This window comes from Amphibalanus amphitrite, unplaced genomic scaffold (assembly GCF_019059575.1).
Source record: "Amphibalanus amphitrite isolate SeventyFive unplaced genomic scaffold, NRLGWU_Aamphi_draft 000071F_arrow, whole genome shotgun sequence".
NCBI classification, from domain to species: domain Eukaryota; kingdom Metazoa; phylum Arthropoda; class Thecostraca; order Balanomorpha; family Balanidae; genus Amphibalanus; species Amphibalanus amphitrite.
In genome coordinates, this window is record NW_024881567.1 from 1,099,709 (window position 1) to 1,126,260 (window position 26,552).

Genomic DNA, 26,552 nt, shown 5'->3' on the forward strand with positions numbered 1-26,552 from the left:
GAGTGAGTTTCTGGGATTTCTGAGTTCACAAAAAATTGGATCTATGATCTCACGCAAGCAAGAAATTTGCCTCGGATCTATGATCCCTACGAATCTCTCGATAAATTAAAGAGCTGGATCTATGATCCTGACGGATCCGAGATAAGGATCCGTGGGATCAGATCCCAGACACATTTTGTCGGATCCACGTACATGTCTGCTGGTATTGTTAAATGTTAACCATCATGCTGCGAGTGAGTTTGCTGCTGTGTTCTAATCGGACGTGTTTTTCGGGGGCACCATTTTGAAGGTGCATGGACATGGTGATGCGTCGTAACAAGGTCGTAGTGGTGTGGCCAGTATGTATATGAGTTGTTTGGTCGGCGCGCGCAGTCGCCAATGGGGCATCGAAACTCATAAATGACGTTGGTCGCCTTGAAATCACTGCTGTCGCGTGACATGTTGTTGACCATGACTAATCTTGATGTGCTAGGTGTTTGGTGGTAGACGATAAGGCTGATACTAGTATAAGGCGCGACCGGAGCACAGTGTTTGATGTTCGGAATGACCTTCTCGTCCTTCTTGTACGCAGATGACACGTGCCCTTTGAAGAACGTGCGTCAGGTGCTATGATATTCAGATACTACACTTTCAAATGCACAGTAAAAAAAACTCACCAAATACAAAGTTTTGGCTACCATCATGTAGCCAGGGAAGCCCTGATTCTGAATATATATATATATATATATATATATATATATATATATATATATATATATATATATATATATATATATATATATATATATATATCAATACATGACGTTCACCAGTTTACGAGATATGCCTGTTTTCCCTTTGAAGGTCATTCAAGATGAGAGAGAGAGAGATAGAGAGAGAGAGAGAGAGAGAGAGAGAGAGAGAGAGACATAGATAGATAGATAGATAGATAGATAGATAGATAGATAGATAGATAGATAGATAGATAGATAGAGAGAGAGAGAGAGATAGAGAGATAGAGAGATATAGAGAGAGATAGAGAGAGATAGAGAGATAGAGAGAGATAGAGAGAGAGAGAGAGAGAGAGAGAGAGAGAGAGAGAGATAGAGAGAGATAGAGAGAGATAGAGAGAGATAGAGAGAGATAGAGAGAGATAGAGAGAGATAGAGAGAGATAGAGAGAGACAGAGAGAGACAGAGAGAGATAGAGAGAGAGATAGAGAGAGATAGAGAGAGATAGATAGAGAGAGAGAGAGAGAGAGAGAGAGAGAGAGAGAGGGAGAGAGAGGGTGCCTCTCTTTCGAATGCAGTGCGCCCCTCTTACGCATGCAGGCATCCATTTTTTCGCATAGAGACGCCTATTTGGACATCAAAGGCGCCTTTCTTTCTAACTGAGGCGCCCTATTGGATTCACAGGCGCTCCTCTTTCTCTGGGCCTCAGAGGCGCCCCTCTTTTGCATGTCGGCGCCCCTCTTTCGTACGGAGACGTCATTACGACCTTCATTGGCGCCCCTCTTTTGTTTATGGGTGCCCCTTTCCTTGCTATGCTTTATTACTATACATAGACCTCGGAGGCAACCCTATCTATAGGCCTCACAGGTACCCCTCTTTTGCATGTAGGCGCCCCTAAAGCCATCAGAGGCGCCCCTATAGGCCTCACAGACGCCGCTCTTTCGCATGCAATGCGCCCCTCTTTCGCATGCAATGCGCCCCTCTTATGCAAGCAGACACCCATCTTTCGCATGAAGACGCCCCTATGTGCATCAAAGGCGCCTCTATAGACTTCACAGGCGCCCCTTTTTCCATTGAGACGTCCCAAAGCTGGGCTTCACAGGCGTTCTTCTGTCTATGGGCCTCAGAGGTGTCCCTCTTTGACACACAGGCGCCCTTCTTTCGTATGGAGGTGCCAGTCTATGACCTTCATGGGCTTTTGACCTTGAGAGTCACCAGCGTGGGTGGCGCCCTCAGAATTGCTGATGTAGGGCCTCTTTAAAGGCGCTGGTGCCTGGTGTACGCCCTCAGAGTTGTGTGTGGGGGCCATGGGACCCCCAGAGACGTCGGTGTGGGCCTTTAGAGACGCCGGTGAAGGCCCTCACAGTCACCGTTATGGGGCCCTCAGAGAAACTTCAACGTGAGGCCCAGTGGCGGCGGAACTCCTTCGGTTAAAGGAACTATCCCACCTTCTAAAATGTTGTTAAAGCCAGTTAAATTGTGCCCGACATAATAGATTGGATGACCAGGAACACGGTTCTGGCATTTATTTTTCATTAAACATCTTAGGCTTCCCATATTCCAAACACAAACTTTCAAATATGTGACGTAACAGCCCAAAATTACCTCCTTCCTCAGGCCACATTACTGTCATAAAGCTGATTCTCTTTACTCTGTAGGCACCACAACAAAGTTCAGACCAAGTTTTAAGCCATTTTCAACGAACAAACCCATTTAAATCAGAATGACTAAACGAGGTGACGTCACACTAACGGTCGCTCCATGTTGAAGATAGGGCCTTGCGCAAGGCCCATTTTCAAATGAAGGGAACGAATTTCTTCAACACCAAGAGGCCGCGGGGGTTGCAACCTAGATAGATAGTGGTTTCTGAACCTCGCCGCAAACTTAGCTATCTCAACTCAAACCCCATGTTAAAGGTGGGATAGTCCCTTTAAGGGGGGGACACTGCCGGCTTTTGGTACCTACAATTCTTTCCATGCAACGCCCATAGGGCTAATGTTAAAATGCCAAAATCAAAGGGGGCATGTTGCCCCGGTGCCCCTCCCCCCCCCGTTCCGCCGCCTATGGTGAGGCCATGACAAGCGGTTGTGGGGTCCTTAGAGCTGCTGGTCCAGTCCATAATTGGCCGGCAAGGGTCCTCAGTGTCCGGTAAGGGACCCTGGCTCAGAGGCCGGCAAGGGGCCCTTAGAAGCCGGCGTGGGTCCCTTTTGGAGATTAACCCTCGCATGTGTAGGGGGGGTCGGATGGACCCCCCCCCCCATGGTTTTTCGCAAATAACTCGCGTAAAAAGCGGCCGATCGCGACGAAACTTTCAGTACCCTCGCATTGATCAATTTTACACCTACCCTGAAAATTTCATGACCCTGACCCAAATGACCATTGACCTGTGACCTCTTTTCCGAGACCATGTTTGGCCGGAATCGCGATTTCGCGTATGTCGGCTCGCACTAGCCGCGTGTTTGCAAGCTTTTCGTGGTTTCAAACGTTCAAACATGTGATTTGATGTTACTCCCGTGTGTGTCAAGGTCACCTGAAGGTCAGGTCAGGTCATTGACCTTTGGTGACCTCGGGTGACCTCGGGTCACTTTTTCGAGTTTTACATGTTTCTAGGCTAGTTTTTGGAGCTGAATTCGAATTTAGCAACCATTTGAACATTTACGAAGTAGTTTTGGTGACTTCGTAACATGTTACGAAGCTGTCAGAGGCGGTTGACACGTACTACGAATACCCGTCACGACGCCTACTGGTTGACCTGACCTGACCTGACCCGACCTGGTCTAAATGCTTCAAGACATCATCTGTGATCAAAACTAACACGATATTCGTGATCAGCACCCCGAAAAAACCCCTTAGCAGCCACACTTTACGACTTTCTAACAGGTCCCGATTTTCCCGACTTTGGGTCATTGACCTGACCTGGAAGGTCAACCAATGACCTAGGACCTTAAAATTGGGTATCATCGGCTTCCTCTCGTCACGGGCAACACGCTCGTTTTTTCCGCGAAGCTCTAGCTCGATCAGGGGCCAAACGGCAAGGGGGGGGTCCAACCGACCCCCCCCCCCTACACATTAGAAGCTGGCAAACGCCGCACACATGCGAGGGTTAACCCGCGCCCTGCTGGGGGGGTGGTGTTTGAACACCCCCTTGTGGTTTTTCGCGGATATCTCAAAAACGGCAGCGCGGAGCGCCGCCGTTTTTGGTATACCTTATCATACATCAATTCTACACATGTTGTGAAAATTTCAGACCAAGGTCGTTCAAGGTCAGGTCACCAGGTCACATGAAGTGACCTCACCTCATAAAAAGTTTCAATGTCTGCCATAGCTACACCGAGTGACCGATCGCTTTAAAACTTTCAGCGATTGCTAAGAGCAATAGCATGTACAAAATGTATATCTCAGAATTTTGATATCGATGACCTAAGGCCAGGTCAATTTTGCGACCTCCCTATTATAAGTCAATGGGAGAGAATTGAAATACGCCTCTTTTGGACGAAAGACATTTTTAACACTCCCAAACACTGAATTACAAGTGGATTAGACACACTGAACATGAAAATGGTGTCCGTGACCCCTTTTTATGCCCCTGAGGTCATCTTAGGTCACGAATTGTATGTAACAGTTTTTCGTAAATAACTTTTGATAGAGGCATGCTAGAGCGATGAAAACGCCTTAGATGTGTTCAGCTCGACGATACGGATCAACTGATATGCAACATGACCCTTTCCGGTCAGGTCATGACCTTGACCTGAGGTCAAATTTTCAAGTTGATCTTTCAAGGTCAAATTATAGTTCATTCGATGCGTCTTGACGAGAGGAACACCATGCCGGTAAAAGTAAGCTCGTACAAGGTTTGAGTCAAAAGTTATTGCAGAAAAACTGTTTCTGAAAAAATGGCTATTTTTGCAGTTTTTGCCCCCTGCAGGCGAAACCGTTGACGTTAGGTCAAATCTGAGAAAATTTCCAGAAGGGCTGTTAATAGGGCTATCGAATGCGCTTTTTCGCGGCGCTGTAGCTCTATTGGTTCCCGAGTTATGCGTTGGCTTCTTGGAAATTGTCGACATTCGACATGGAAATCAGCAAAATTTTGCATTCAATGACCTCTGGTGACCTGACCTTTGACCTGACCAAAAAATTGACTGAAGTGATTTCGTCATTATTTTTGACGTTCTTTCGAACGCCGCCTTCTGCGTATCGTTACGTGGCCCAGGAGCCGACTTAGAAAGGGGGGTGTTCAAACACCCCCCCCCCCAGCAGGGCGTGGAAATCCAGGACCCCCAGCCGGGCGCGGGTTAACTTGGCTACTTAGTTGCCATGAGGTGTTCTTGCGAGCCCTGTGGGGCCCTTTTGAGTTGAATTGTGACTAGCATGGACCCCCAGCGGCTAATTGGCGTCGCACGGCACCTCAGGCCCGGTCCCCCTGAACTTGAAGGGGGAAACGTTCACCCTGGCCCTCTGGCTACGCCACTGCCCCGCTTTCACATGAAGGTGCTCCTCTTTCGCACCCCAATTCCCTTTTAGGCGATGGCGCCCCCTCGAAGGATGGCACCCCCTTTGAAGGATGGCGCCCCCTATGAGTTTGTCCGCACCATTTTTTCTAGCGTGGTTACGCCCCTGCGTACACACATGCACACGCACACACACATGCACCTAACTGACTTGCCCGACTCACGACTGGTTGATTGGAATCGAGCTAAGAATAGCGGCAATGTTTTTCAATATGATTATAATGTCAATGTTTACTGACCGGGTGCTGATGTACTGCACTGACCGGGTGCAGGTATGCGGCTGATGTTGAGGTGAGATTTATTGACATCGTTGTACTTATGATATATTGTGTGCATGTCATGTTGTAGTGTACGTAATGATACATTGTTGTACATTATTTATTTGCCATGTGCAATGTACCACACTACTTGCAACGTATTGCAATACACTTAAAAAAGTGAGCTGCTATGAGGATGCCTGGAACAATGTGATTGTGCTCTAGCTTCTGAAAATCAAAAACATGTAAATTTATTTAAACTTAAACTTTTTTTTTTGGTTGAGCTGCTGAAGGATCAACAGCCCCTCGCTCGGTCCCTTATTTGTCATATATTTACGCATATTTCGCACTTGTCAGTGAGTTAATTGCTTTTCTTATGTCGATTGAGCACCATGGCCGGCTGAAACTTGCCTGCAATCTTATATATAGACGGAAAGACATATAACCCTTTTACTTCGGCACAAGTGACGCACTGCGACGGTTTTTGGCGCCATTTTCAATCGATCTGTCCAAGACTGGAGCCGATATTCATGATATGTGGTGTTTAAAAGATGAAACTCTGAAATCTTTTCTGCCATGGGCCGCAAGGAGGTTCACCTTGACGCTCCCTGCTTCTGGGTCGCAAGTCCATCGCGGCCGAACCACCACTGGCGTCATGCAACGCCCAAGACCGGATCCCACTTCGGCCTCGTATTCGCTGTGGCTCCTCGTAGTCATCCTCCTGCCTCTCACCTGCCTGTGTTTGGGACAAAACCTATCCCCAACGGACCGAGACTTCACATCATGTTTCTTACCGTTTCAAGGGACCCATGCCTTGAAAGTTGGCAAAATCAAGACCGTCTTCTTCAGACGCCGAGCCTCCTACAGTGCGAACTCCGTTGCCACCAGACAGCACGGGCGGATCACTTTTAGCTGCTCAGTGCTTTTGGCAGGTGACATCGAGTTGAACCCAGGCCCCAAAACGCAAAAGAGTTCCTCCCAAGACCAGTCAGCTACGACCGATCTAACTTGCGCTGCTTGCCCGAGCAAGTCGACCAGGAAGGCGGCGATAATATGTCGCGCCTGTGGAGACCGATGGCATACGTCTTGCGCAAAGCTGACTTTGACCCAAGCACGTGCTCTCAGGATATGGCACTGCAGAACCTGCCTTGGAGCAGCGACTCTCACACATGCTGATCCATTGCAGCAGAGCAACGCGTCGCCGGCGGGTACAGAGCCAGCTGACCTTGCCGAGTACCTGGCCGAGCTAAGGCGCGCTACTGTCGTCATCAAACAAATACCGAAAGCTGCTCGGATTGCTGCCGCCGATTGTCTAGCCAAGCTAATTGACGAGGCAATTTCCGAACGGAATTTCAGCACATGGCGCCGCCTATTGTCTTTCGCTTTTGGGGCTCTCCGTGCACCCGCAAAAGCAACAGGCGAGCGGCGTCAGTCAGCGGCGACCACAATCAAACTCCAGATCTCCCGCTTCGAGACGGGAGCGGATCTCTCGCCCATCAACGATCGACGGTCAAACCATCAGCACTCTTCAGATGACCGTCTTGCTCACCGGGTACTCTCCAAGTGCGCAGACGGCGACATAAAAGCAGCATTAAGGGCCCTGACGTCTACAGACGATTTTGTTAAGCCAAGCTACGATGTGCTTCAATCTCTCAAAGAAAAACACCCATCAGCGCCTCTCGACGAAGCACTCCCTCCGGCACCGCAGGACGACCGATTCCCTCCATTACAAGTCACCACTGAACAGGTCCGTTCTGCCATCAACACGATGCCGACTGGTTCAGCTGGAGGTCTGGACGGAGTAAGACCGCTTTACCTACGGCAGCTCATCTCCACCCACGCTGCAGAGCCGGGCCGCCGCCTGCTGACATCTTTAACCGCACTAACCAATCTAGCGCTGGCGGGACGCATACCGGAGTGTGCCCACGGCGCTTTTTATGGAGCTGCCCTCTTTGCCCTCCGCAAGAAGGACGGTGGTCTACGCCCCATTGCCGTAGGTAGCGTTTTTCGCCGCCTGGCCTGCCGCATTGCTGCACACCACATGTCAAGTGTCCTTGGTCCGGAGCTCAGACCGATCCAGCTAGGGATGGGGACCCGCTTAGGCTGTGAAGCAGCCGTCCACGCGGTTCGCGAGTGCATTTATCGCGCACAAGATGCCTCCGCACCCTCTGTACTGGTTAAAGTGGATGTGCGAAATGCCTTTAACACTATCAGAAGAGATGTTATGCTCAAAAGTGTAGCCGATCGTTGCCCAGAAACGTACCGTATTCTGTATCAATCATATAGTACACCCACCCCCCTATACATAGAAGGTGACGTGATCATGTCCCACGCTGGTGTACAGCAAGGCGACCCGCTCGGCCCAATAGGTTTTGCCTTGGCCGTCGACTCCTGCGCAAGACGCCTGCAATCACCATTAAATATCTGGTATCTTGATGACGCAACTCTTGCCGGGTCAGCCAGTGTCGTCGCGTCCGACCTCCGTTTGCTTCGCCAAGAATTGCCTTGTCTTGGCCTCGAATTAAACAGCTCCAAATGCGAGCTCACCCTTCTGGGTGATCGGCTAGCTGACAAACGGGCCCCCGCTATTGACGATTTAAAAAGTTATCTCCCTGGGATAGTAGAAACTCCCTTGCACAGCCTAACCTTACTGGGCTCTCCTCTCCACGAATCCAGCATCGTCACTGCCACGGACGCTGCCCATGATATGATAAAGACACTTTGTAGCCGCATCCGCTCCCTTGACGCCCACACAGCCTTATTCTTTTTAGCCCACTACATTGCCGCGCCCCGGCTACAATATCTCCTGCGATCTAGTCCCATGTACTTAAACAGCACAGGATTGCAGGCCATTGACGCCCTTATGCGGTCGGCCCTCACAGACACCTGCAATGTTAGTCTAGGAGACGAAGCCTGGAAACAGGCTTCCCTCCCGGTTCGGTACGGGGGTCTAGGCGTTAGGTCAGTTGAACGGCTAGCTATTCCCTGCCACTTGGCATCTCTGACTGAAGCGTCCTCTCTGGTATCCTCGATTCTCAGCAACCAAGGGAACAGGTACGACGCCATACTGGCCAGAAAACCCGCTCTTGAACGACTTCTTCCTTTAATCGGAGAGGCAACCCTCCCCGACCCCTCTACACCAGGGCAGCAGAGGGCTTGGGACGACCTGGCATCGGAGGCTAGCTACAAACAGTTACTCCGCGAAACAAATCAAATCCACAGAGCTCGTTTACTTGCCGCCACCCAGCCTCACACAGCCGCATGGCTTCAAGCAGTACCGGTCCCCAGCCTTGGCCTCTTTTTGGACCCGGAATCTGTTAGGATAGCGGTAGCTCTCCGTCTTGGCGCCCCTATTTGTGAGCCACATGTCTGTCGCCTATGTAGCTGCCCGGTCGACAGATTGGGACATCACGCCCTATCCTGCAGCAAAAGTGCTGGTCGGTTTCCCCGCCACGCTGAGCTTAACGATCTGGTGAAGCGCAGCCTCGCTGCATCTGGCATCCCGTCCGTCCTCGAGCCCACGGGACTTGACAGAGGTGACGGCAAGCGTCCTGACGGGCTTACCACATTCCCTTTTAAAGGTGGAAAATGCCTAGCCTGGGATGCGACATGCACCGATACCTTTGCTGACAGCAGCCTGGCAAAATCGGCAATAAAACCGGGATCAGCGGCCCGGGCCGCCGAGGATCGAAAGGTACAGCGGTATGCCTCTTTATCAGCCCAGTATCTCTTCGTTCCATTGGCGGTCGAAACATCAGGCGTTGCCGGCCCCAGTGCCATCCGCCTAGTCCAGGAACTCGGCCGCAGGATCACATCAGTGACCGGGGAGAGGCGCGAAACGGCTTGGTTATGGCAAAAAATCTCTATTGCCATCATTCGCGGAAACGCAGTGGCAATCAGAGGCTCTGCTTATCTTTCTTCTACTGTGAGCCCCGCCCACTCCGCCTTACCACCCCGTGTACCAGCTTTCCATCACACACAGAAACAACAGACTAAACATGACACTCGCAACATCTCCCTTACACCCCCTCTGACACTTTCACCAGCTCCACCCAACTCAGCATCAGCACCATCTCCATCTGAAAGTCACGACACACTTACAGCATACCATACACCAACTGGCCACCACGATATAGCGCCATCACCCCCAAAATCCATCAGTCCAATCTCAACTCGCCTGGCAAAGTACAGAAAAATGTACGAGGAAATGAGGGCCAATTTTGAAACACAAGATCTCGCTCTGAGCCGGGATCCTCTGGCCGACCCAGAGCTGGCTCCCTACCTGGTGCGCGGTGTGACCCAGTGCTCTGCTATATCGTGTTTAGCTGAGCCTTAGCGTTAGGTATCTGTGCATTATATTGTATCCGTTGTAACCTGTATGTTGGTAAATGTTTGTTTCTAATAAATGTTCACTTTTGTCTCTTTAAACTTGATGATGGCGTAATGCCGAAAGCTTGTTTTACTGTTTAAGATATTTATTTTGCCTAAAATAAAAACACTTTGACATGCGTGAGATCATTTCAAGCCTCCTTATATTAATCATAACCATGTCATCCATCCTCGCCAACATAGAAATATGCAATATGACTTTTCCCGGTTGGGTGATGACCTTCACTTGAGGTCAAATTCTCAAAATGCCCTTTAAATGTCAAATTCTAGTTCATTTGACTCGTCTCGAAATCGGAACACGATGCCGGTTAAATTAATCTCGTGCAGGTCTGAACCAAAAGGTATTACAGATAAACGTCCTCCGCGAAAATGTATATTTTGAGGTTAAAACGTTTGCTTTAGGTCAAATCTGAGGTAAATTCTATAAGAAAGAGCATAAGAAGAGCTATCGAATTCGCTTTGCTGCGGTGCTGTAGCTCAATCTCTTTCTGAGTCGTGACATTACGCGCCGCTTTGTCGAAAAATGTCAAAATCTGCGAAATTTGATTTTTAGTAATCTCTGGTGACCTGACCTTCGACCAGCTCGACCTAACCTTAAAATGATCTAAGTACTTTTGTAATAGTTTTCGACGCTCTTTCGAACGGCGCCTACTGCGTGTCTCGACGTGGCCCACAAGCTGAGTTAGAAGTTGGGTGTTCAACAAACACCCCCAGCAGGTTCAATCAAAAAAACGCGTACGCGGGGGGCGGCACCGCACTACTAGGCGGGAGCGGCATTGCAATAATGGGCGGCACTGCGCTGAGGGGCACAACTTGCATTGAGGGGTGACATTGTACGGTGAAGGGGCGGCTTCGCATTGAGGGGCGGTATCGCAACGAGGGGCGGCACTAACGAGGCTGCCTTATAAGAAACGCTTGGCACATCCTAGCCCAGCTCGGCGCCGCCTGGCTGCTGCATCTTGAAAAGGGCCCTTGATGTCGATGAGAAAGCCCCATTGTCAAATAATTACCTAGCGTCAGTGGTTTCACGGGGGGGGGGGGCGCTGTCGATCTTGAATGGGCGGGGCGACTGAAGTCTCCATTCAGATGGGCGTCAGTGACTACTGGAGGGCGCCAACGACCTCGGATTGGGCGACTGTGATCTTCAGAAGAGCACCAGGTGCTCTAAAGGGGTGCAATACTTGAATGGGGTCACTGCTGCCTTCAGTAGGGCGTCGGACGCTCTGGAGAGGCGCATTGATCTCGGATGGTCCGACTGTTACTTTCAGAGGGGCACCAGGTGGTTTCAGAGGGGCGCCATTGATATAGGATGGGCCGACCGAAGTCCCGGTTCAGGTGGGCGCCAGTGGCTCTTGAGGGGCGCCAGCGACCTCGGATTGATGGGGCGACTGTGATCTTTAGAAGGGCGTTGAGGGGCGCCATTGGGCATGGATGGGGGCCACTGTTGCGTTCAGCAGGGCGCCGGACGCTCTGGAGGGGCGCCTTGAGCCTGGGTGGGGCGACTGTAGTCTCAAGGGGCCGTTGTCTCGGATGGGGCGAATGTGATTTTCAGAGGGCGCCGGGAACTCTAGAAGGGCGCCATTTGTTTCAGAGGGTTGCCATCGATCTTAGCCCTATTCCTGGCGGGCTCCGCCGGGACAAGAAACTGACGGGGGGGCCGATTCGCCCCCCCTGAGATCTCGAGAACGAAGCAAGATAGCGACAAACGGTAAACGGCATCGGATACGCACGGTCAAGATCTACAATTTTTACAAAGGTCATTTTCAGGTCAGGTCAAAGATGACGTCACAGGGGTCGAAAAAGTCAAAATGGCGGCGCTAGATATGGAGAGAGTTTTTCTCGAATAACTTTCGAATTAGTCAAGATAGGAACAAACTAAGGGCATCATCGTGATCCTCTCGTCAATCCGCATCGAATGATATATATGTTGACCTCGCAAGGTCAAGGTCAAAGGTTGACCTCAGGTCACGTGACCTCGAGGTCATCATGTATATCATTCGATGCGTCTTGACGAGCTGAACACAATGAGACCATCCACGCGTCTGTATCTTGTTCCTGTACGGAGTTATTGGCCAAAAACCTTTGGTGACCTTTGATGACGTCACATGACCTCACAGCTGCCCAACAGCAAAACAGACCTCAAGGTAGTGAAGGTTGATCGTATATGAAGTCATGTATGGTATATGGGGCCATTCCGACCCGTTTTAGTGGTAAAAACAGGGAGTTGATTTTTCCCCCATTGACTTATAATGGGGAGGTCGCGAAACTGACCTGACCTTAGGTCACCGATATCAAAATTCCGAGATATACAAATTGCACATACTGGTACCCTAACTAAAGCCTGAAGAGAAGAACTTGATCGGTAAAAAACTCTAGCTCTGGCGTGATTGCAAACTTTTCTGAGGTAGGGTCACCAAACCGCCTCTGGTGACCTGACCTGAGGTCAGATCAACTCAAAATTTTCAGACATGTTGCGTAGAAGCCTTTTAGGAAAAGTCAGAAAATTTGAGCTTCCTAGCTCAACGCGTTTGGGAGAAATAACCAAAAAACCTCAGGGGGGGGGCTCCTGAGCCCCCCCCCCCCCCCCCCCCGCCAGGAATAGGGTTAAGCTGGGGCAGCTGTAATCTCCGTTTAGTTGGGCGCCAGTGACTTTTGAGGGGCGCCAGCGACCTCGGATGAGGACGACTGTGATCTTCAGAAGCGCGCCGGACGCTCTGGAGGGGCGTCATTGGGTTTGAATGGGGCGAGTTTAGTCTCAAGCGGGACGACTTCAGTCTCAAGGGGGGGGGAGTGCTAGTGGCTCTTGAAGGCGCTTTGGATCTCGGATAGGGCGACTGTGATCTGGAGAAGAATGCGGGTGCTTTAAAGAGAGAGATAGAGAGATACTTTATTCACAGCAAATCCATGGAACATGGCTTTTCATTGCAATACGTCAAATATGTAAATACACAAGGTTCAAGACACAGTGCTCAACTGAAACTAACTAGACATCGCAGACTGCTCCCTAAAAATGTGCTTTTTGAGCTGGTGTCGAAAGTTGCGAGCGGTGACATCGAACGGTAAGCGGTCATACTCGCGCACAGTGTCGTAGCAGAGCCGCTGTCGACCAGCTTCAGTGCGAATTCTCGGCAACATGTGGTTGCCCGCAGCACGTGTCTGGTACGAGTGGTGCACGGTGCGACCGATAGTTTCTGCGAGAACTTCGGGCTTGCCCGTCGTAACGAGCGTGTGCACCAAGTGTGTAAAGTGTGTAAAGGGGTGCCAGTGGTTTCAGGGGGCGCCATCGATCTTGGATGGGGCCGATTGGGGCAGCTGTGAAGAACTTCAGAGGGGCGCCAGGTACTCTAGAGGGCAGGGGCGGATCCAGAAAATCTCCAAGGGAGGGGCCATTAGAAACCAGGAGGCCCCCCCATAATCCCACCTGTTGGAGGCCCCATCTTCCCACTTGTTGGGCCCCCCCCCAAAAAAAAAACTGCGTCTATTGAGCTTATCTAGCTGTTCAGGCAACATCTCAACATCTGTGCAGGCTTGGAGGCCCTCTGTGCGGGTTAGGAGGCCCTGTAAAAGTGGTCATCTCTGTGAGTATAAGAGACCTCCAAGTTATGAAAAGCTTTACCAATCTTCTAACAAAGAAGTCTTCTCAGCTAGTCTTCTAAGAAATAACTAAGTGGGTAGGTTAAAAAAAAAACTCATCGGATTTCGGCCACTTTATTTTCAGGAGGCCCCCTTTTCAGCTTTTTAACTTTTTAACTTTTTATTTTATTTTTGAAAAAAATCGGCCAAGGGGGGGGCCATGGCCCCCATGGCCCCCCCTTGTATCCGCGCCTGCTAGAGGGGCGCCATCAACCTTTAATGGGGCGACTGTTCCGTTCAGGTGGGTGCCAGCGGCTCTTCTGGGGGGCCATCGACCCTGCCGGGGTTCGGAATATTCTGGTTTCCGGAGGGGCGCCCTTCAACATTGGGGGCTCAGGTCCTATTTGGGGGTGCCCTGGAGAACATTGAGGTGTCCACTGTCCAGGCACCCCCAAAGAGATATTGAGGTCGATCCCTGCCTGAACATCACATTTTAATTCATGTTCCTTCTGTGAAACGGCATCAGCCTAGTCGACGCTAATTGGGGCGCCATCTGGGCGGCTGGGCGGAAAGGGGGGGCATGGCCCCTATGCCCCCTCCCCCTGTCTACGTCACTGTTCATTACTCCCATATAATGTGCGCTAACCAGTTTTCTCATCAATTCAGCTAGCAATTATCGTGCTGTGTTCAAAGAGACGATTACAGTGGGGGTCGAACTTATAAGAACGAACTATAGAGCTGAGTCCCGAAAACTATGCCGGCACGAGGCGTACCACTCACTTCAACCAGCCCTTCTCTACTCGCAACTGCAGACTATTTACTTTCAGTTTCATATATGATATTTGCACGTTGCGCTGTGCGTTAGAAATATTACATGTTATCCACTTTGGTTCGTGGGATGGATGACAGGGACACCAGCCGCAGGGCAACAGTGAGCTTTGACACCAGGCGTGCGGCAGCGATGTCTGATGCCCGCAGAATGAAGGCCTCCAGTTGTGTATCGGTGTCAGTTTTTTATATTAAGCACTTGGCAGTATCTGATCTGCGGACGGATGTGTTGGTGTCTGATTTCAGTGAGACGTGTCGCCGGCACCGGGTGATAGTGCTCAGCGACGAAATCTACGCACGTTTGACATTCGATTCCACGCACGTCAGTATGGCCAAGGTGAGTGGGGACCGGCACTGGCGGATCCAACGGGCAGGGGGCATTAATGGCATATATGCCCCCCACCGACAGGAAACTGGGGGGCGTGGGGGCATACAATATAAGTATGCCCGCCCCCCCCCCCCCCTCATTCAGACATACACTTATTACGCCTATAACTAACAAGGAACTAAAGTAAAAACTGACTGAAACCCCTTTCCAGTTCTTCTTTTGTTAACAGTCGTTTGACAGAGCCTCAGTTTAGTAGTCATTGCCCTTAGTTTGTTTAAAATATGTTGCTTCTTAGTTCTTATCTTACCACAGGGGAGCAATGTCGCTTCAACCCTGTTGGCCTATTGCCTAACGATGGCGGTCATATTGCGCGGACCAGGGATCATTCGCCGCCTATGCTTGGGAACAGGGACGGTTGACCCATGATTTACCTGTATAAATTACTGGAGAGCTGTGTATCGTCTCGAGACACAACTCTCCAGTGACCACTAAATCACTAGAGAGCAGGGCCTCGGCTAAGGAATTTTGACTACTGGGGCAAATCGTCAAAGTGTGTTGGCGCCCTGCTGGGGGGGGGGGGCCCAGCAGGGGGGGGGGGGCCGCAGGTGTTTGAACACCTGCGGTTTTTCCTGCGGTTTTTCGCGGATATCTAAAAAACGGCGGCGCTCCATCACCCATCAATTTTACACGTGTTGTAAAAATCTCAGACCAAGGTCATTCAAGATCAGGTTACCAGGTCACTTCAAGTGACCTCACCTCATGAAATGTTTCCATGTATGCCGTAGCTACACCGAGTGACCGATCGCTTTGAAACTTTCAGCGATTGATAAGGGCAACAGCATGTACAAAATTTATATCTCGGAATTTTCATATCGGTGACCTAAGGTCAGCTCACTTTTGCGACCGATCTATTATAAGTCAATGGGAGAAATTCAAAACCACCTCTTTTGGACGAAAGTTATTCTAAACACTATAAAACACTGTACGTGACTTTGACACACTGAACATGAAAATAGCACCCGTGACCCTTTTTTATGCCCCTGAGGTCATCTCAGTTCACGAATGGTATCTAACAGTTTTTCGCGAATAACTTTTGAAAGAGGCATGCTAGAGCGATGAAAATGCCTTAGATGTGTTTGGTTAGACGATGCAGATCGACTGATATGCAACATGACAATTTCCGGTCAGATCATGACTTGAACCTGAGGTCGAATTTTCAAGTTGACCTTCAAGGTCAAATTGTAGTTAATTTGATGCGTCTTGACGAGAGGAACACGATGTCGGATAAAAGAAAGCGCTTGCATTGGGCCTTGGCTCGTGCAAAGCATGAGTCAAAAGTTATTGCAGAAAAACTGTTCCCCCAAAATCGTCTTTAGTAGTTTTTGCCCCTTGCAGGCAAAACCGTTGGCGTTAGGTCAAATCTAAGAGAAATAACCAGAAAGCATGCTAATATGGCTATCAAATGCGCTTTTCCGCGGTGCTGTAGCTCTAATTGGTTCCCGAGTTAAGCGTCGGCATCTTGTAAACTGTCGATATTCGACCTGAAAATCGGCGAAAGTTGGCCTTCACCATGACCTGACCTTTGACCTCACCAAAAAAGTGGCTGAAGTAATTTCGTCATTATTTTTGACGCTCTTTCGAACGAAGATGGATTATGGGGTGTAAAAAGATATGCTTGCTAATGTACAGTCCACAGCAGAAGTAATGTGCGGTTTCAGTCATGGGTATGTTCTGCTTCTGAAGCTTAGGAACGATTAGTCAGACTACAATGAAACTTTGAATGTAGCTTATATGTATCGTCAGTCGTCACCCTTGCAGCTGCAATTTTAGCTATTGACATCTTCTTTTCGATCACTCCGCATTAAACAATCGCCAGTCAAAGCCAATCGTTGAGATTGGTAAAACCCTACATTACTTTAGCGGTGGGCTGTACGCCTATGTTTTTGGATGGAAATTGAGGGTGCAGCTGCACACCGTGCACTCCCTCTTCCGCCGCCCCTGATTTCTTGCCACAAACGTCTTCAACTGCTCCCGAATGAAAGAATGTACGTTAATATTGATATATTCTCATTTTGTGGAGGTTGGGCAAAGCCTGACCACTACTGGGGCATTCCTCGACTCTACTGGGGCATTTGCCCCAGTAGTTAACATGTTAGCCGAGGCCCTGCTAGAGAGCTGTACAGACCTCCACTCTCCAGTGATTCAGGGTTCGATGTTTGTATATTTGCTCATGAACAGTTCGTGAACAATGTTTGTTTGTTTGTTTATTTGATAGTTTACGAATTTTGGCATTCAAGGTCACATGTTCACCAACGATTCTCTGTTCACGAACAGTTCGTGAACGTTCATGAACGTTCATGAACAAGTCATCATTTCTTATATCTTTCTAGCAATTGTTATCATACGGTGCAGACATGACTGCAGACATGCTTTACATGTGAAAAATGCACCAGTCATATCTCAAGCACATGGAATCGTGATTGATAATTTTTCTTGCAACGCTGAGGCTTTTGCATGCCGTCATATGAGACGCTACTGTAGACGCGCGTGTCCATGTTCTGCACTGTATTCGGAATCACCGCAAAAACAGGACACAGCACACCAAAGTTCGCGCCGCACGACCGCATCACAGCACGGCGGTCCACACAGAATTCCCCGCGCAGAGGCCGGCCGCGCCCCTCGCCAGGTCGGCCGCGAGCACGTGACCCCAGCCGCCGGCAGTCGCCAACCAATCACCAGCAAGCGGTGGTCCAGCCACCAAGCGCGGACGGCGGCGGGCCCACCGAGCGGAGCGGCGAAGGTCGGCCGAACGGGGGCGCCGTGCAAGAGGGGGCTTCACCCCCTGCACTTCTCCTCCCTCCAAAGCGAACCCTGGGGAGACCAGAGGCGGTTCGTTACTCCACAGTAACGAACTCGCTGACACCGTTACACACACAACGTTAACTCAGAACACATCGGGGAAAACGCACAGCACAGGACGGCAGGGCATGGTCCGCGGCAGCGGGCTCCGGTATCGCTTTGTCTCATGTAAGACACGTTACAGACGTAGCCCGGTGACCAATGGCCAATCGGTCACCGGGCGAGGGACATGAAAAGCAGCGGGCATTCAGCGTTACGACCAGGTGCCAGACCAAGTACTGAGGAATACCCCAATGTAGCGATCAACAGCTGCCTCTTAAACACTACGCTAAAGCTATTAACCCTTAACCTAACTGAAACCAAAACGGTCGGGCGAGCGTCTTTCTCGCGCCGAACGCCTGAGGGCCACCAGGGACTCGGCAAGCAAACCATGCTGCTCAGGACCCAGATTTTGCGTCTCAGAATCGGGCGCAGTCTGCACAGAGTCGGCTGCATCTACCGACCCACCATCAGCACTGTCAGGCGCCGATGGACCTACCAACTCCTGATACGGGGGCGCCGAGGACGCGGCGCTACGGGGCAGGGGCACGGGGCGAAACCTCACGCGGCACTGCACGTCCTCAACCAGAGGGACCGGACCGGTCTGTTCAGGGGCTGTCACTGGTGTCACACAGGGTGTCACATTCACACCGGTACTCTGGGCCACTGGGTCGGAGACAGACACCATCGGAGACTGGACGGCATTAGGCTTGAGCCTGTTGTGGTGGACGCACAACATTTTGCCATCATCAGTTTTCACACGGTAGTTAAGGTCACCACGCTTGGCGATTATGGCCGCAGGTTTCCAAGGACGGATGAACTTGTGATATTCCCCTCTTCCTGCCACTCCTCTGAAAAGAAGAACCCGGTCACCCACACTGTAGTGGAAGCTATTCAGCTTCCGCTCGTACAAGCGCTTATTGAGCTGGTGCCGCACATCTGAAATTTGAATGGCCTAGCGGTAAGCAGTGCGGAGGCCTTCACACAGCTCGTCAATGTACGCTGCTGCTGTCCTGGAGCGGGCAGCGGTCGGGGCGTCGATCTCTGCGTCGATGGGAAGCCTGGGAGTACGACCAAACATCATGTAAAACGGACTGAAGCGCAGCGACTTATGGATGTGGGACCTATAGCCGAGCATTAACAGAGGTAAGTGCCTGTCCCACTCTGAGTGATTCTCGTCAAGATATTTGGCCAGCATCCCCAATACTGTGCGGTTCACCCGCTCGCACCGACTGTTACCCTGGGGGTGAAAGGCTGTCGTGTTAGTCTTCTTGATACCCATGATTCGGCACAACTCGGCGACCACCTGGCCTCTGAAATTTGCAGCGCAGTCAGAGTGGAGATATTTCGGACACCCATACCGGGAGAACACCTCGTGCGCAAGAACCTGTGCAACAGTTGTCGCCAGCATGTCAGGTAAGGGAAACACTTCAACCCATCGTGTGAAGTGGTCGCACACGACAAGTAAGTGCTTGTTACAGTCTTTCGTCACAGGTAAGTCGGTCATGAATTCCATGGAAACCACTTCCCATGGCTCGGACGAGTACAACTCGCCCATGCGGGCACGGGGTCTCTGGGAGGGGGCATTGTGACCGGCGCAGCGCGCACACCCCTTGCAAAACCGTTCCACATCGTCAGTCATGCCCACCCAGAAGAAACGGCTCTGGACCTGCTTCATCAACTTCTCTGAGCCGAAGTGGCCTCCACACGGTCCCGAGTGAAGCGAAGTCAGGACTCCAGCTACGAGGTCACGAGGTATGACCACCTGTAAACTCTCTGGGGCTCGTGGACGACTGCGGTACATCTTGAATAGGACACCGTCAAGCAGGCGGAGACGTCTCCAGTGGCGCAACCACGGTCTCACGCCACCGGACACCAACTGACGAGGAGGACACGCCCCCTCGGCCAGCAGGCGCGTCAGCTCGGAGATCACCTCGTCCTTCGCCTGCTCCCCCTGAATGAAGCTGAGAGGCCAGTCACAAGCTGTCACACGGAAGCAGCTCTCAGTCTGACAGGAAGCGTCTGCCGAAGGAGACGGACGTCTACTCAAAGCGTCGGCTGCGACGTCCTGTGCACCCGGACGGAACACTATCTGAAACTGGTAATTGCCCAAGATTTCAAGCCACCTCGTCAACATACCGGTTGGATTTTCAAAGTTATACAGCCACTGTAAACTGCTGTGGTCAGTACGCAGCCGGAACTCTTTGCCTTTAAGATAATGAGAAAACTCTTGAACGAACACAACACAAGCTAACAACTCCTTTTTAGTGGTACTGTACTTCTTTTGCGCCTTGGACAATGTGTGACTGCCTTAAGCAATGACGCGCTCCTCTCCGTCCTGTTCCTGTAACAAGACAGCCCCAATGCCCCTGTCACTGGCGTCACAGTCGAGCGTGAACTTCCCCGCTTCTTCACCGGACCTGGGAAAAGCCACCACCGCACAGTGGCCCTTTTTCAGAATTAGCACGCATAAATTCAAAATATTTTTTCTCTTCTTTTGAGTAAAAAGCAGTCTAATCGTGTGCAAAACATTCCAAACTATCCGATGGTGCCATTTTTACCTCCTAAAAACTAATTGTCTTTGGTAAAACTGACCGCAAAATCGAAGTTTGTCGAGAGGCGCGCGGACACCACCGGCGGACCCTAAAAAGTAGGGTGAGATGAACATCAATTTGTAGGGCTTTCGGTGAGAAAATGTTAAAAATTAGTGGCATGGCTGTGAAGCTGAGTTTACGTAGAAGCCCTAGAAACCACAATTTTCATTGTATAAACTTCAATAGACCACTTTTGACGAATATTGTGGACACAATAACAGGACAATTATTAACTGGAGATGGCGGCATACATATGAAGCTTTATGTTAAGCAGCACACTCTGGAACATGTCGTATTATACATCGTTCGAATCGCCGATCTCTTCTGACCATGTCCACCAAAGGGCATCGCGCCATTTTGCGCCATTTTGCTTCTACGGTGGATAATGTGAGCCAGTTCAGTCCGCGAGCGGCTGTGGCTCCTGTTCGATACGACTAAGCTCATTGACCTGGCTCGAAGCTGGTGTCACCTGGTGTGCGCCTAAATGTGGCTTGACTTTTGCCATAAGATGTGCTAATTGAAATTATACTAACGGTGGCTGGCAACAGCTGTAGATGCGGTCACGTGACGCCCTGGGGCGTCCTGGCGGTCAGTGCAGCGCGGTCGGCTGGCGGGCTCGCCACACTTGCGTTCGGAGCGGCCTGGCCGGCGCGGCGGGCGAGCCGTGCGAACGTGCGTCAAATCTTGGCCCGAGCGGCCTGTCGCTGTTGGGCCGAATCTCCTTGGGCAGTTCGTTTCTTTTCTTCTCTTTGCATTGGCAGGGAATACGTCCTTGATCACGTGGTGATGTCTTGCACCACTTTCAGGTATTGTGGGAATTAATGCGTGCTAATTCTGAAAAAGGGCCACTGTGCACCGGTGCCTCACATAGAGCCTGTTTTAGCCGCGCAAAAGCATCGTCGGCCTCAGGCGACCACTGAAACTGAACATCTTTGCTAGTGAGGCGAAAAAGGGGGCGGCGGCTATTGCGGCCAAATCCTTAACGTACTTCCTAAAATAAGAGCATAAACCTAAAAATCTGGACACATCTTTCGCCGTCCGAGGCTGAGGCCAGTCACTCACCCTATTCACCTTGTCTGGGTCGGTCGCGAGACCCTGACCAGAAATCACGTGACCGAGGAATTTAACCTCTCTCTTGAAAAACTGACGCCTACTCAAGTTCAGCGTGAGCGTTTAGTCCGTCCCAACAGAGGCAACTCGCCCTGAGACTGTTTTGGCGCGAGTAGCAGTCCTTTGGAGAACTGCGTTCGGGAGAACATCGAACACAGCTTTGCTCATTACGTTAATTGTGGAGCCTGTATCAAGAAGAAAGCTGCACGAAACACCTGAAATTTCCCCGGAAAACGTCATTCGGTCACTGAGCGCAACACTGGCACCATCATTAGCTGTTGACGGTGCAGCACTCAACGGGTGGTTGGGGGACACTGGTTTGCGCTCTGAGTCACCGGGACCCCTGGCTCGTTTCCCCGAGGGCACATACGCGAGAGGTGGCCCATCTCACCGCACCTGTAGCAGCGAGACTGGCTATGAAGACAGGCTCTACGAAGGTGAGACAAACTGCCACACGCAAAGCAACAGCGTCTGTCACCCTCACTCGGGTCAGGTCGTCTGTCTCGTCTGTCACCCTCACTCGGGTCAGGTCGTCTGTCTCGCCCCGACCAGCCACGGCCCCGGTTAGCGCCACGTCCCCGTGACACAGGTGTCCGATCATCTGAGCGCCGCACCCGATTCTCGAGCTGCTCAAGCCGGGTAAGAATCTGCTCGAGCAACGAGTTGTCGGTCGGAACTGAACTCACCTGGCGAACAGCAGTGGGAATCCGCTCACTCTGGATAAGGTTACGGACCTTCTCCACCACCTCATCAAAGGTGGAGACCCCAGCAGCAACAATCTGCTGCTGATACCTCGATGGAAGGGTCGAGAGGAATGAGTGGAACACCACCTGGTCGCTACTGATGCCGGGAAAAGCGGCTCGCACAAGCTGCTTGAACTGAACCACAAACGTGTTCAAAGGTGAAGAGGTGTCGAACTTTAGCTCACGGAGCCTGCTGTGTGCCTCGAGCGTACTGGACCGATCAAAAAACTGACACAGCCCTGCCACAGCCGTGCGGTACGTTGCTCTCTCATCTGGTGGTAGCGCCTCAAAGGCGTCCCGAGCCACCGCGGTGAGACAGAGAGGTAAGAAACGAATTTTGAACTTATCATTGAATCCATTAATGACAAAGAAGATGTCTAGATCGTCCAGAAACCTTCTGAAGGACCCACTCTGATCACCCACCCCCGAAAACTTTGGAGCCTCCAAGGAAAAACCCCCCACCGCCCCCTGTGGCCCACCGCCAGCAGCCGCACTCCCCTCAGGCTTCATGACACGATTCAGGTACACAGACACAAACAAGCAAACAACAAAGCAATACACTTATCTTAAAGAAGGCCAGCGATGTCCGGAGACGGGCAGCCGGGCCGCAGACGGGCAGCCGGGCCGCAGACGGGCGGTCTCGGTCCAGAGAGGCAGACGGGCGACTCCGATGGGCAGACGGCGGCCACAACAGGGTAGCTAGCCGAGGCGGCGGTCGGCAGACGTTGCCGACATCAGGTGGAGCAGTTAGGCGTGGTGATCCGACGACCACCGCTGCCACCACTGTAGACGCGCGTGTCCATGTTCTGCACTGTATTCGGAATCACCGCAAAAACAGGACACAGCACACCAAAGCTCGCGCCGCACGACCGCATCACAGCACGGCGGTCCACACAGAATTCCCCGCGCAGAGGCCGGCCGCACCCCTCGCCAGGTCGGCCGCGAGCACGTGACCCCAGCCGCCGGCAGTCGCCAACCAATCACCAGCAAGCGGTGATTGGTTGGCGACTGCCCCCCCCCCCCCCCCCCGTCGCACTATGGTTGGAAACGGCCTCACGGATGGCCGTGGGCAATTTCGGAATATATGTATATTTGGGGTGTCATTCTGTTGGAAATTGATGAAATGTTTTGAATTGGGCAGAAAAAAATTATTTAGTTGCGCATTTAGTCTCCATTATCGTACGTGGAATCGGGAGTTTCTGATAGTGGCTTTTTTGGTGCGCCGTCAAAGGTTTAAACAACCGCGCTGGTGATAGCATGTGGAGTACCTCCATGACGTTGTAAAACTGGATTATTATATATTAAAATAATCCTTGTCATGTTGGCTATCGAGTGGAGTGACTCTTTTTCCCATGCGTGTTCAAAATCAGGAACGGCATTGCATTCTGTTTGCAGTGTCACCACAGCAATATTTGCAAAATTACGTTTATGTTTCATTGGACATACAAAAAGTTCTCCATCGACCTCCATTGAGCTTTTTGGCAGAATAAATCTCTGTTCAATTCTGCGTAAGGGGAACGTAAAAGCAGACTGCGCACTTGTGCGCAAAATCGTCCGTGAAGCTTCATCTCCCGAGGCGTACCTACCCGTCGCTTCGTTAGCACCAGGTCGGCTCGTCAGTCTTGCAATCGCTTATCCTTATAAATGATGGTAAGAAGCAGGGTTGCGGAGTCGTGGTGGCGCCAAATCCGACTCCGACTACGACTCTGACTCCTGACTCGTTGCCATGACTCCGGCCGACTCTGTCTCCGACTCCGGACCCCTGCCAGTGTTTCGGAGTCGTGATGGAGCTGTTCCGATTCGGACTGACTCCGACTTCCACTGCGGGCTCCTGACCGACCCCGACTCCGACTCCGACTCCTGGCTCGTTGCCACGACTCTGGGCGACTCTGACTCCGACTCCGACTCTGACTCCGACTCTGACTTCGACTCCGCACCCCTCGTAAGAAGTCAACTGCTCGCCCCTGCACCTGGAGTATGGATATCGTGCAAACGTGTATGGATATCCTGGAGTATGGATATGGATATCCACCGACAGAGCAGACATACAGAGATGCTGTAAACGCCATTACACTGCCAATACCATGGCAAATCAAATGCCTATCTATGGTTTTTGATCATCGTTCTACATTTTCCAAAATCTTGAACTGAATGTTGGCAATTTCTCGTGACTACTTCACGACCATGATACATGCATTTCTGAAATTGATCTTTTTTCAACCAGCCACGTACTCGTATGATAAAATGAATGTCACCATCGTGTTCTACGCCCAAAAGTACACATAAAACATGTGTCATGCATGGGCTGCGAATAGGTACCAGTTTTAATTTTCGGGGTTATGTGCTTACCTGATTGACCTGACTTTGACCCTGGCCAGTGGCCTATGTTTGACTGACCCCTACATTGATCTGACACTCTTTTAGCACTTATATGAATGGTTGTGACAGTTGTGACAGTTGTGACAGATTGTTTAGGACCAACTGATGACTGAATTTATTTAGGACCAACTGATGACGATATAATCGAAACGCGAAACGCGAGGCACCGATTGCGAGGTTCTAAAGTCCATGCTACTGAAAGCCCGATTTCAAGTGTTTGACCTGACCTTGACCCGACCTGTGACCTCGAAATTCAACTTTAAAGTATTCATGTGAATCGTCTCGTCGCGTTATTCTTTCGTTTGCCGCGCCTCGTGCGTTTCGCTGCGCCTATTTGTTCGCGAGTTATCGGCTGGGGGCGTTGAACGCCCCTCCCCCCCCCCGGCAAACGGCGGATGGGGAAATACCCCAGCAACTGCCGGGTTAATCTGACGCATGTTTTGTCATTTGATCGTCATTTTATTTCTTACTTTTTTGCCCAATCTAAAAAAAATCATAAATACTCTTTCTCCAAATTTTTGACCCTTTATGACCAATAGTAAGACACTGTGCGTCACTACGTTGATGTTTCTCGCCCTAAAGCATAACAACAATATCCATTCAGTAATAGCAGTATTCAAAACATGTTCAAAATGCCTCGCGATGTCGATAACATAACGAAAGACATAGGCGACTTATAACATACTTGCAATGATGACGCCACACACGCGTGACGTGATGTGACCTCGTCATTTATGAGTTACTGTATGATGCACGAAAGACACTGGTATACCTATGCAAAGTTTCATCGCAGTAACAACTACGCATTAACAAGTTATGGGCAAAACATTTTTTCGCGTTGACCCCCGGCCATCCGTGAGGCCGTTTCCAACCATAGTGCGTCGGTGCGAAGTTGGCGCAGACCCCCGTCGGTGCGCGGGTTAAGGTCAATATTTGACCTTCTTATAGCAGTTCAAAGTTAAACGTCTGTCGAAATTGCGATCCGCGGTGAAAGCAATCCGCCCCGACCGCGACACTCGACCGCGCCGGACAAAAACTTCAATAGCGCCGGTCTGCCCTGTGCTAGCGCCTTGATTTTTTCACGGTGTGACTCAGAAATGGTTAGGGAATGATTGGTATGATGCACTAACGGGCACACACGGTGTAAACTGCTGTAGGTGAAACGAAAGCAAAAATTTCTTAGTAAAAAACTGCGATTGCATTGCAACATGATGACAAATGATTAGATCACCGCCAAACCAAAAAAGATGCGGCTTTTTGTGACCCGGCATGAGAAGCAGCAGGCTTTAGGGATCATTGCCATGCATACTTTTTGTCATTTGTATGAAATGAACGCACGCTAGCGGCGTTTGAAGTTGCGAGTATCTGACAGTCATTTTACGACATAGAAAATGTCACGACTTCTGACAATTATACACGAGGCCGGTTTTGACAAAAATATGAAAACTATGTGATTTCAGATGCGCCAAAAATTTCTTTGATTATCCATATAGCGATTTACTCGGTTTGGTAAACTTGACTTTTTGGTATTTGTGGCCACTCGTGAACCCCATTTGCATCACTGTGCCCTATGGGGCTAATTGAGACAGGCTTTAACTAAACAAATAGTTAAAGCCTTAATCATTATCACCAGCTGAACCAACATGCACCTATATGAAAGAGTTCACAGAGAACTACATTTTTGCAATTTACATGCTATAAGAAATATGAACCGTTTTAAAGGGAGAGGCCAAAAACTGTAAAATTCGTTTCAAATAGCCCCATTTACGGTAAAGAAATATAGAGAGGTGTTTTGCCTTTAATTTTTATAAAAAAAAAATATTTACGGCAATGTTTAGGGTAAAAGGCAACATTTGGTGGCACGTTCCGAAACCAATCATTCTCCTACCCTCATACCCTCGAAATAGTTTATGAAAATTGGAAATAAAAGCCTGGCACTCACACTCACACAACCGTCATGCGATTATTCAATGATCTTTGCTTCACTTTCGTTTCACTTTTGCTTCACTTTCGGGTATTGTTCAATGCTTTATTTATTTATTTATTTATTTATTTATTTTCACATTATAACCGTCCGTTCCATCCTGAGATGGCTTTTCTTGGCAGTCGTGTCAATATGGCAGAGATAGGGTTCACACATCACACAGACACATACACGCACACGAAGCATACCAATATGTGCCATACGGTGCAAGCGATACAATAACACATCACATACGGATACGTTTCGAAATC

At 50.3% G+C, this 26,552-nt stretch overlaps 1 protein-coding gene across 1 annotated transcript in view; it reads left to right on the plus strand.

Moving 5' to 3' along the window:
* Nucleotides 1-26,552, plus strand: part of LOC122379094 (aspartate aminotransferase-like) — a 250,586-nt gene that overhangs the window by 165,683 nt on the left and 58,351 nt on the right. The window contains exon 6 of the mRNA XM_043361024.1: nt 14,512-14,602. Within this exon, the coding sequence (XP_043216959.1) occupies nt 14,512-14,602 (91 nt within the window). The remainder of the gene's footprint in view (nt 1-14,511; nt 14,603-26,552) is intronic.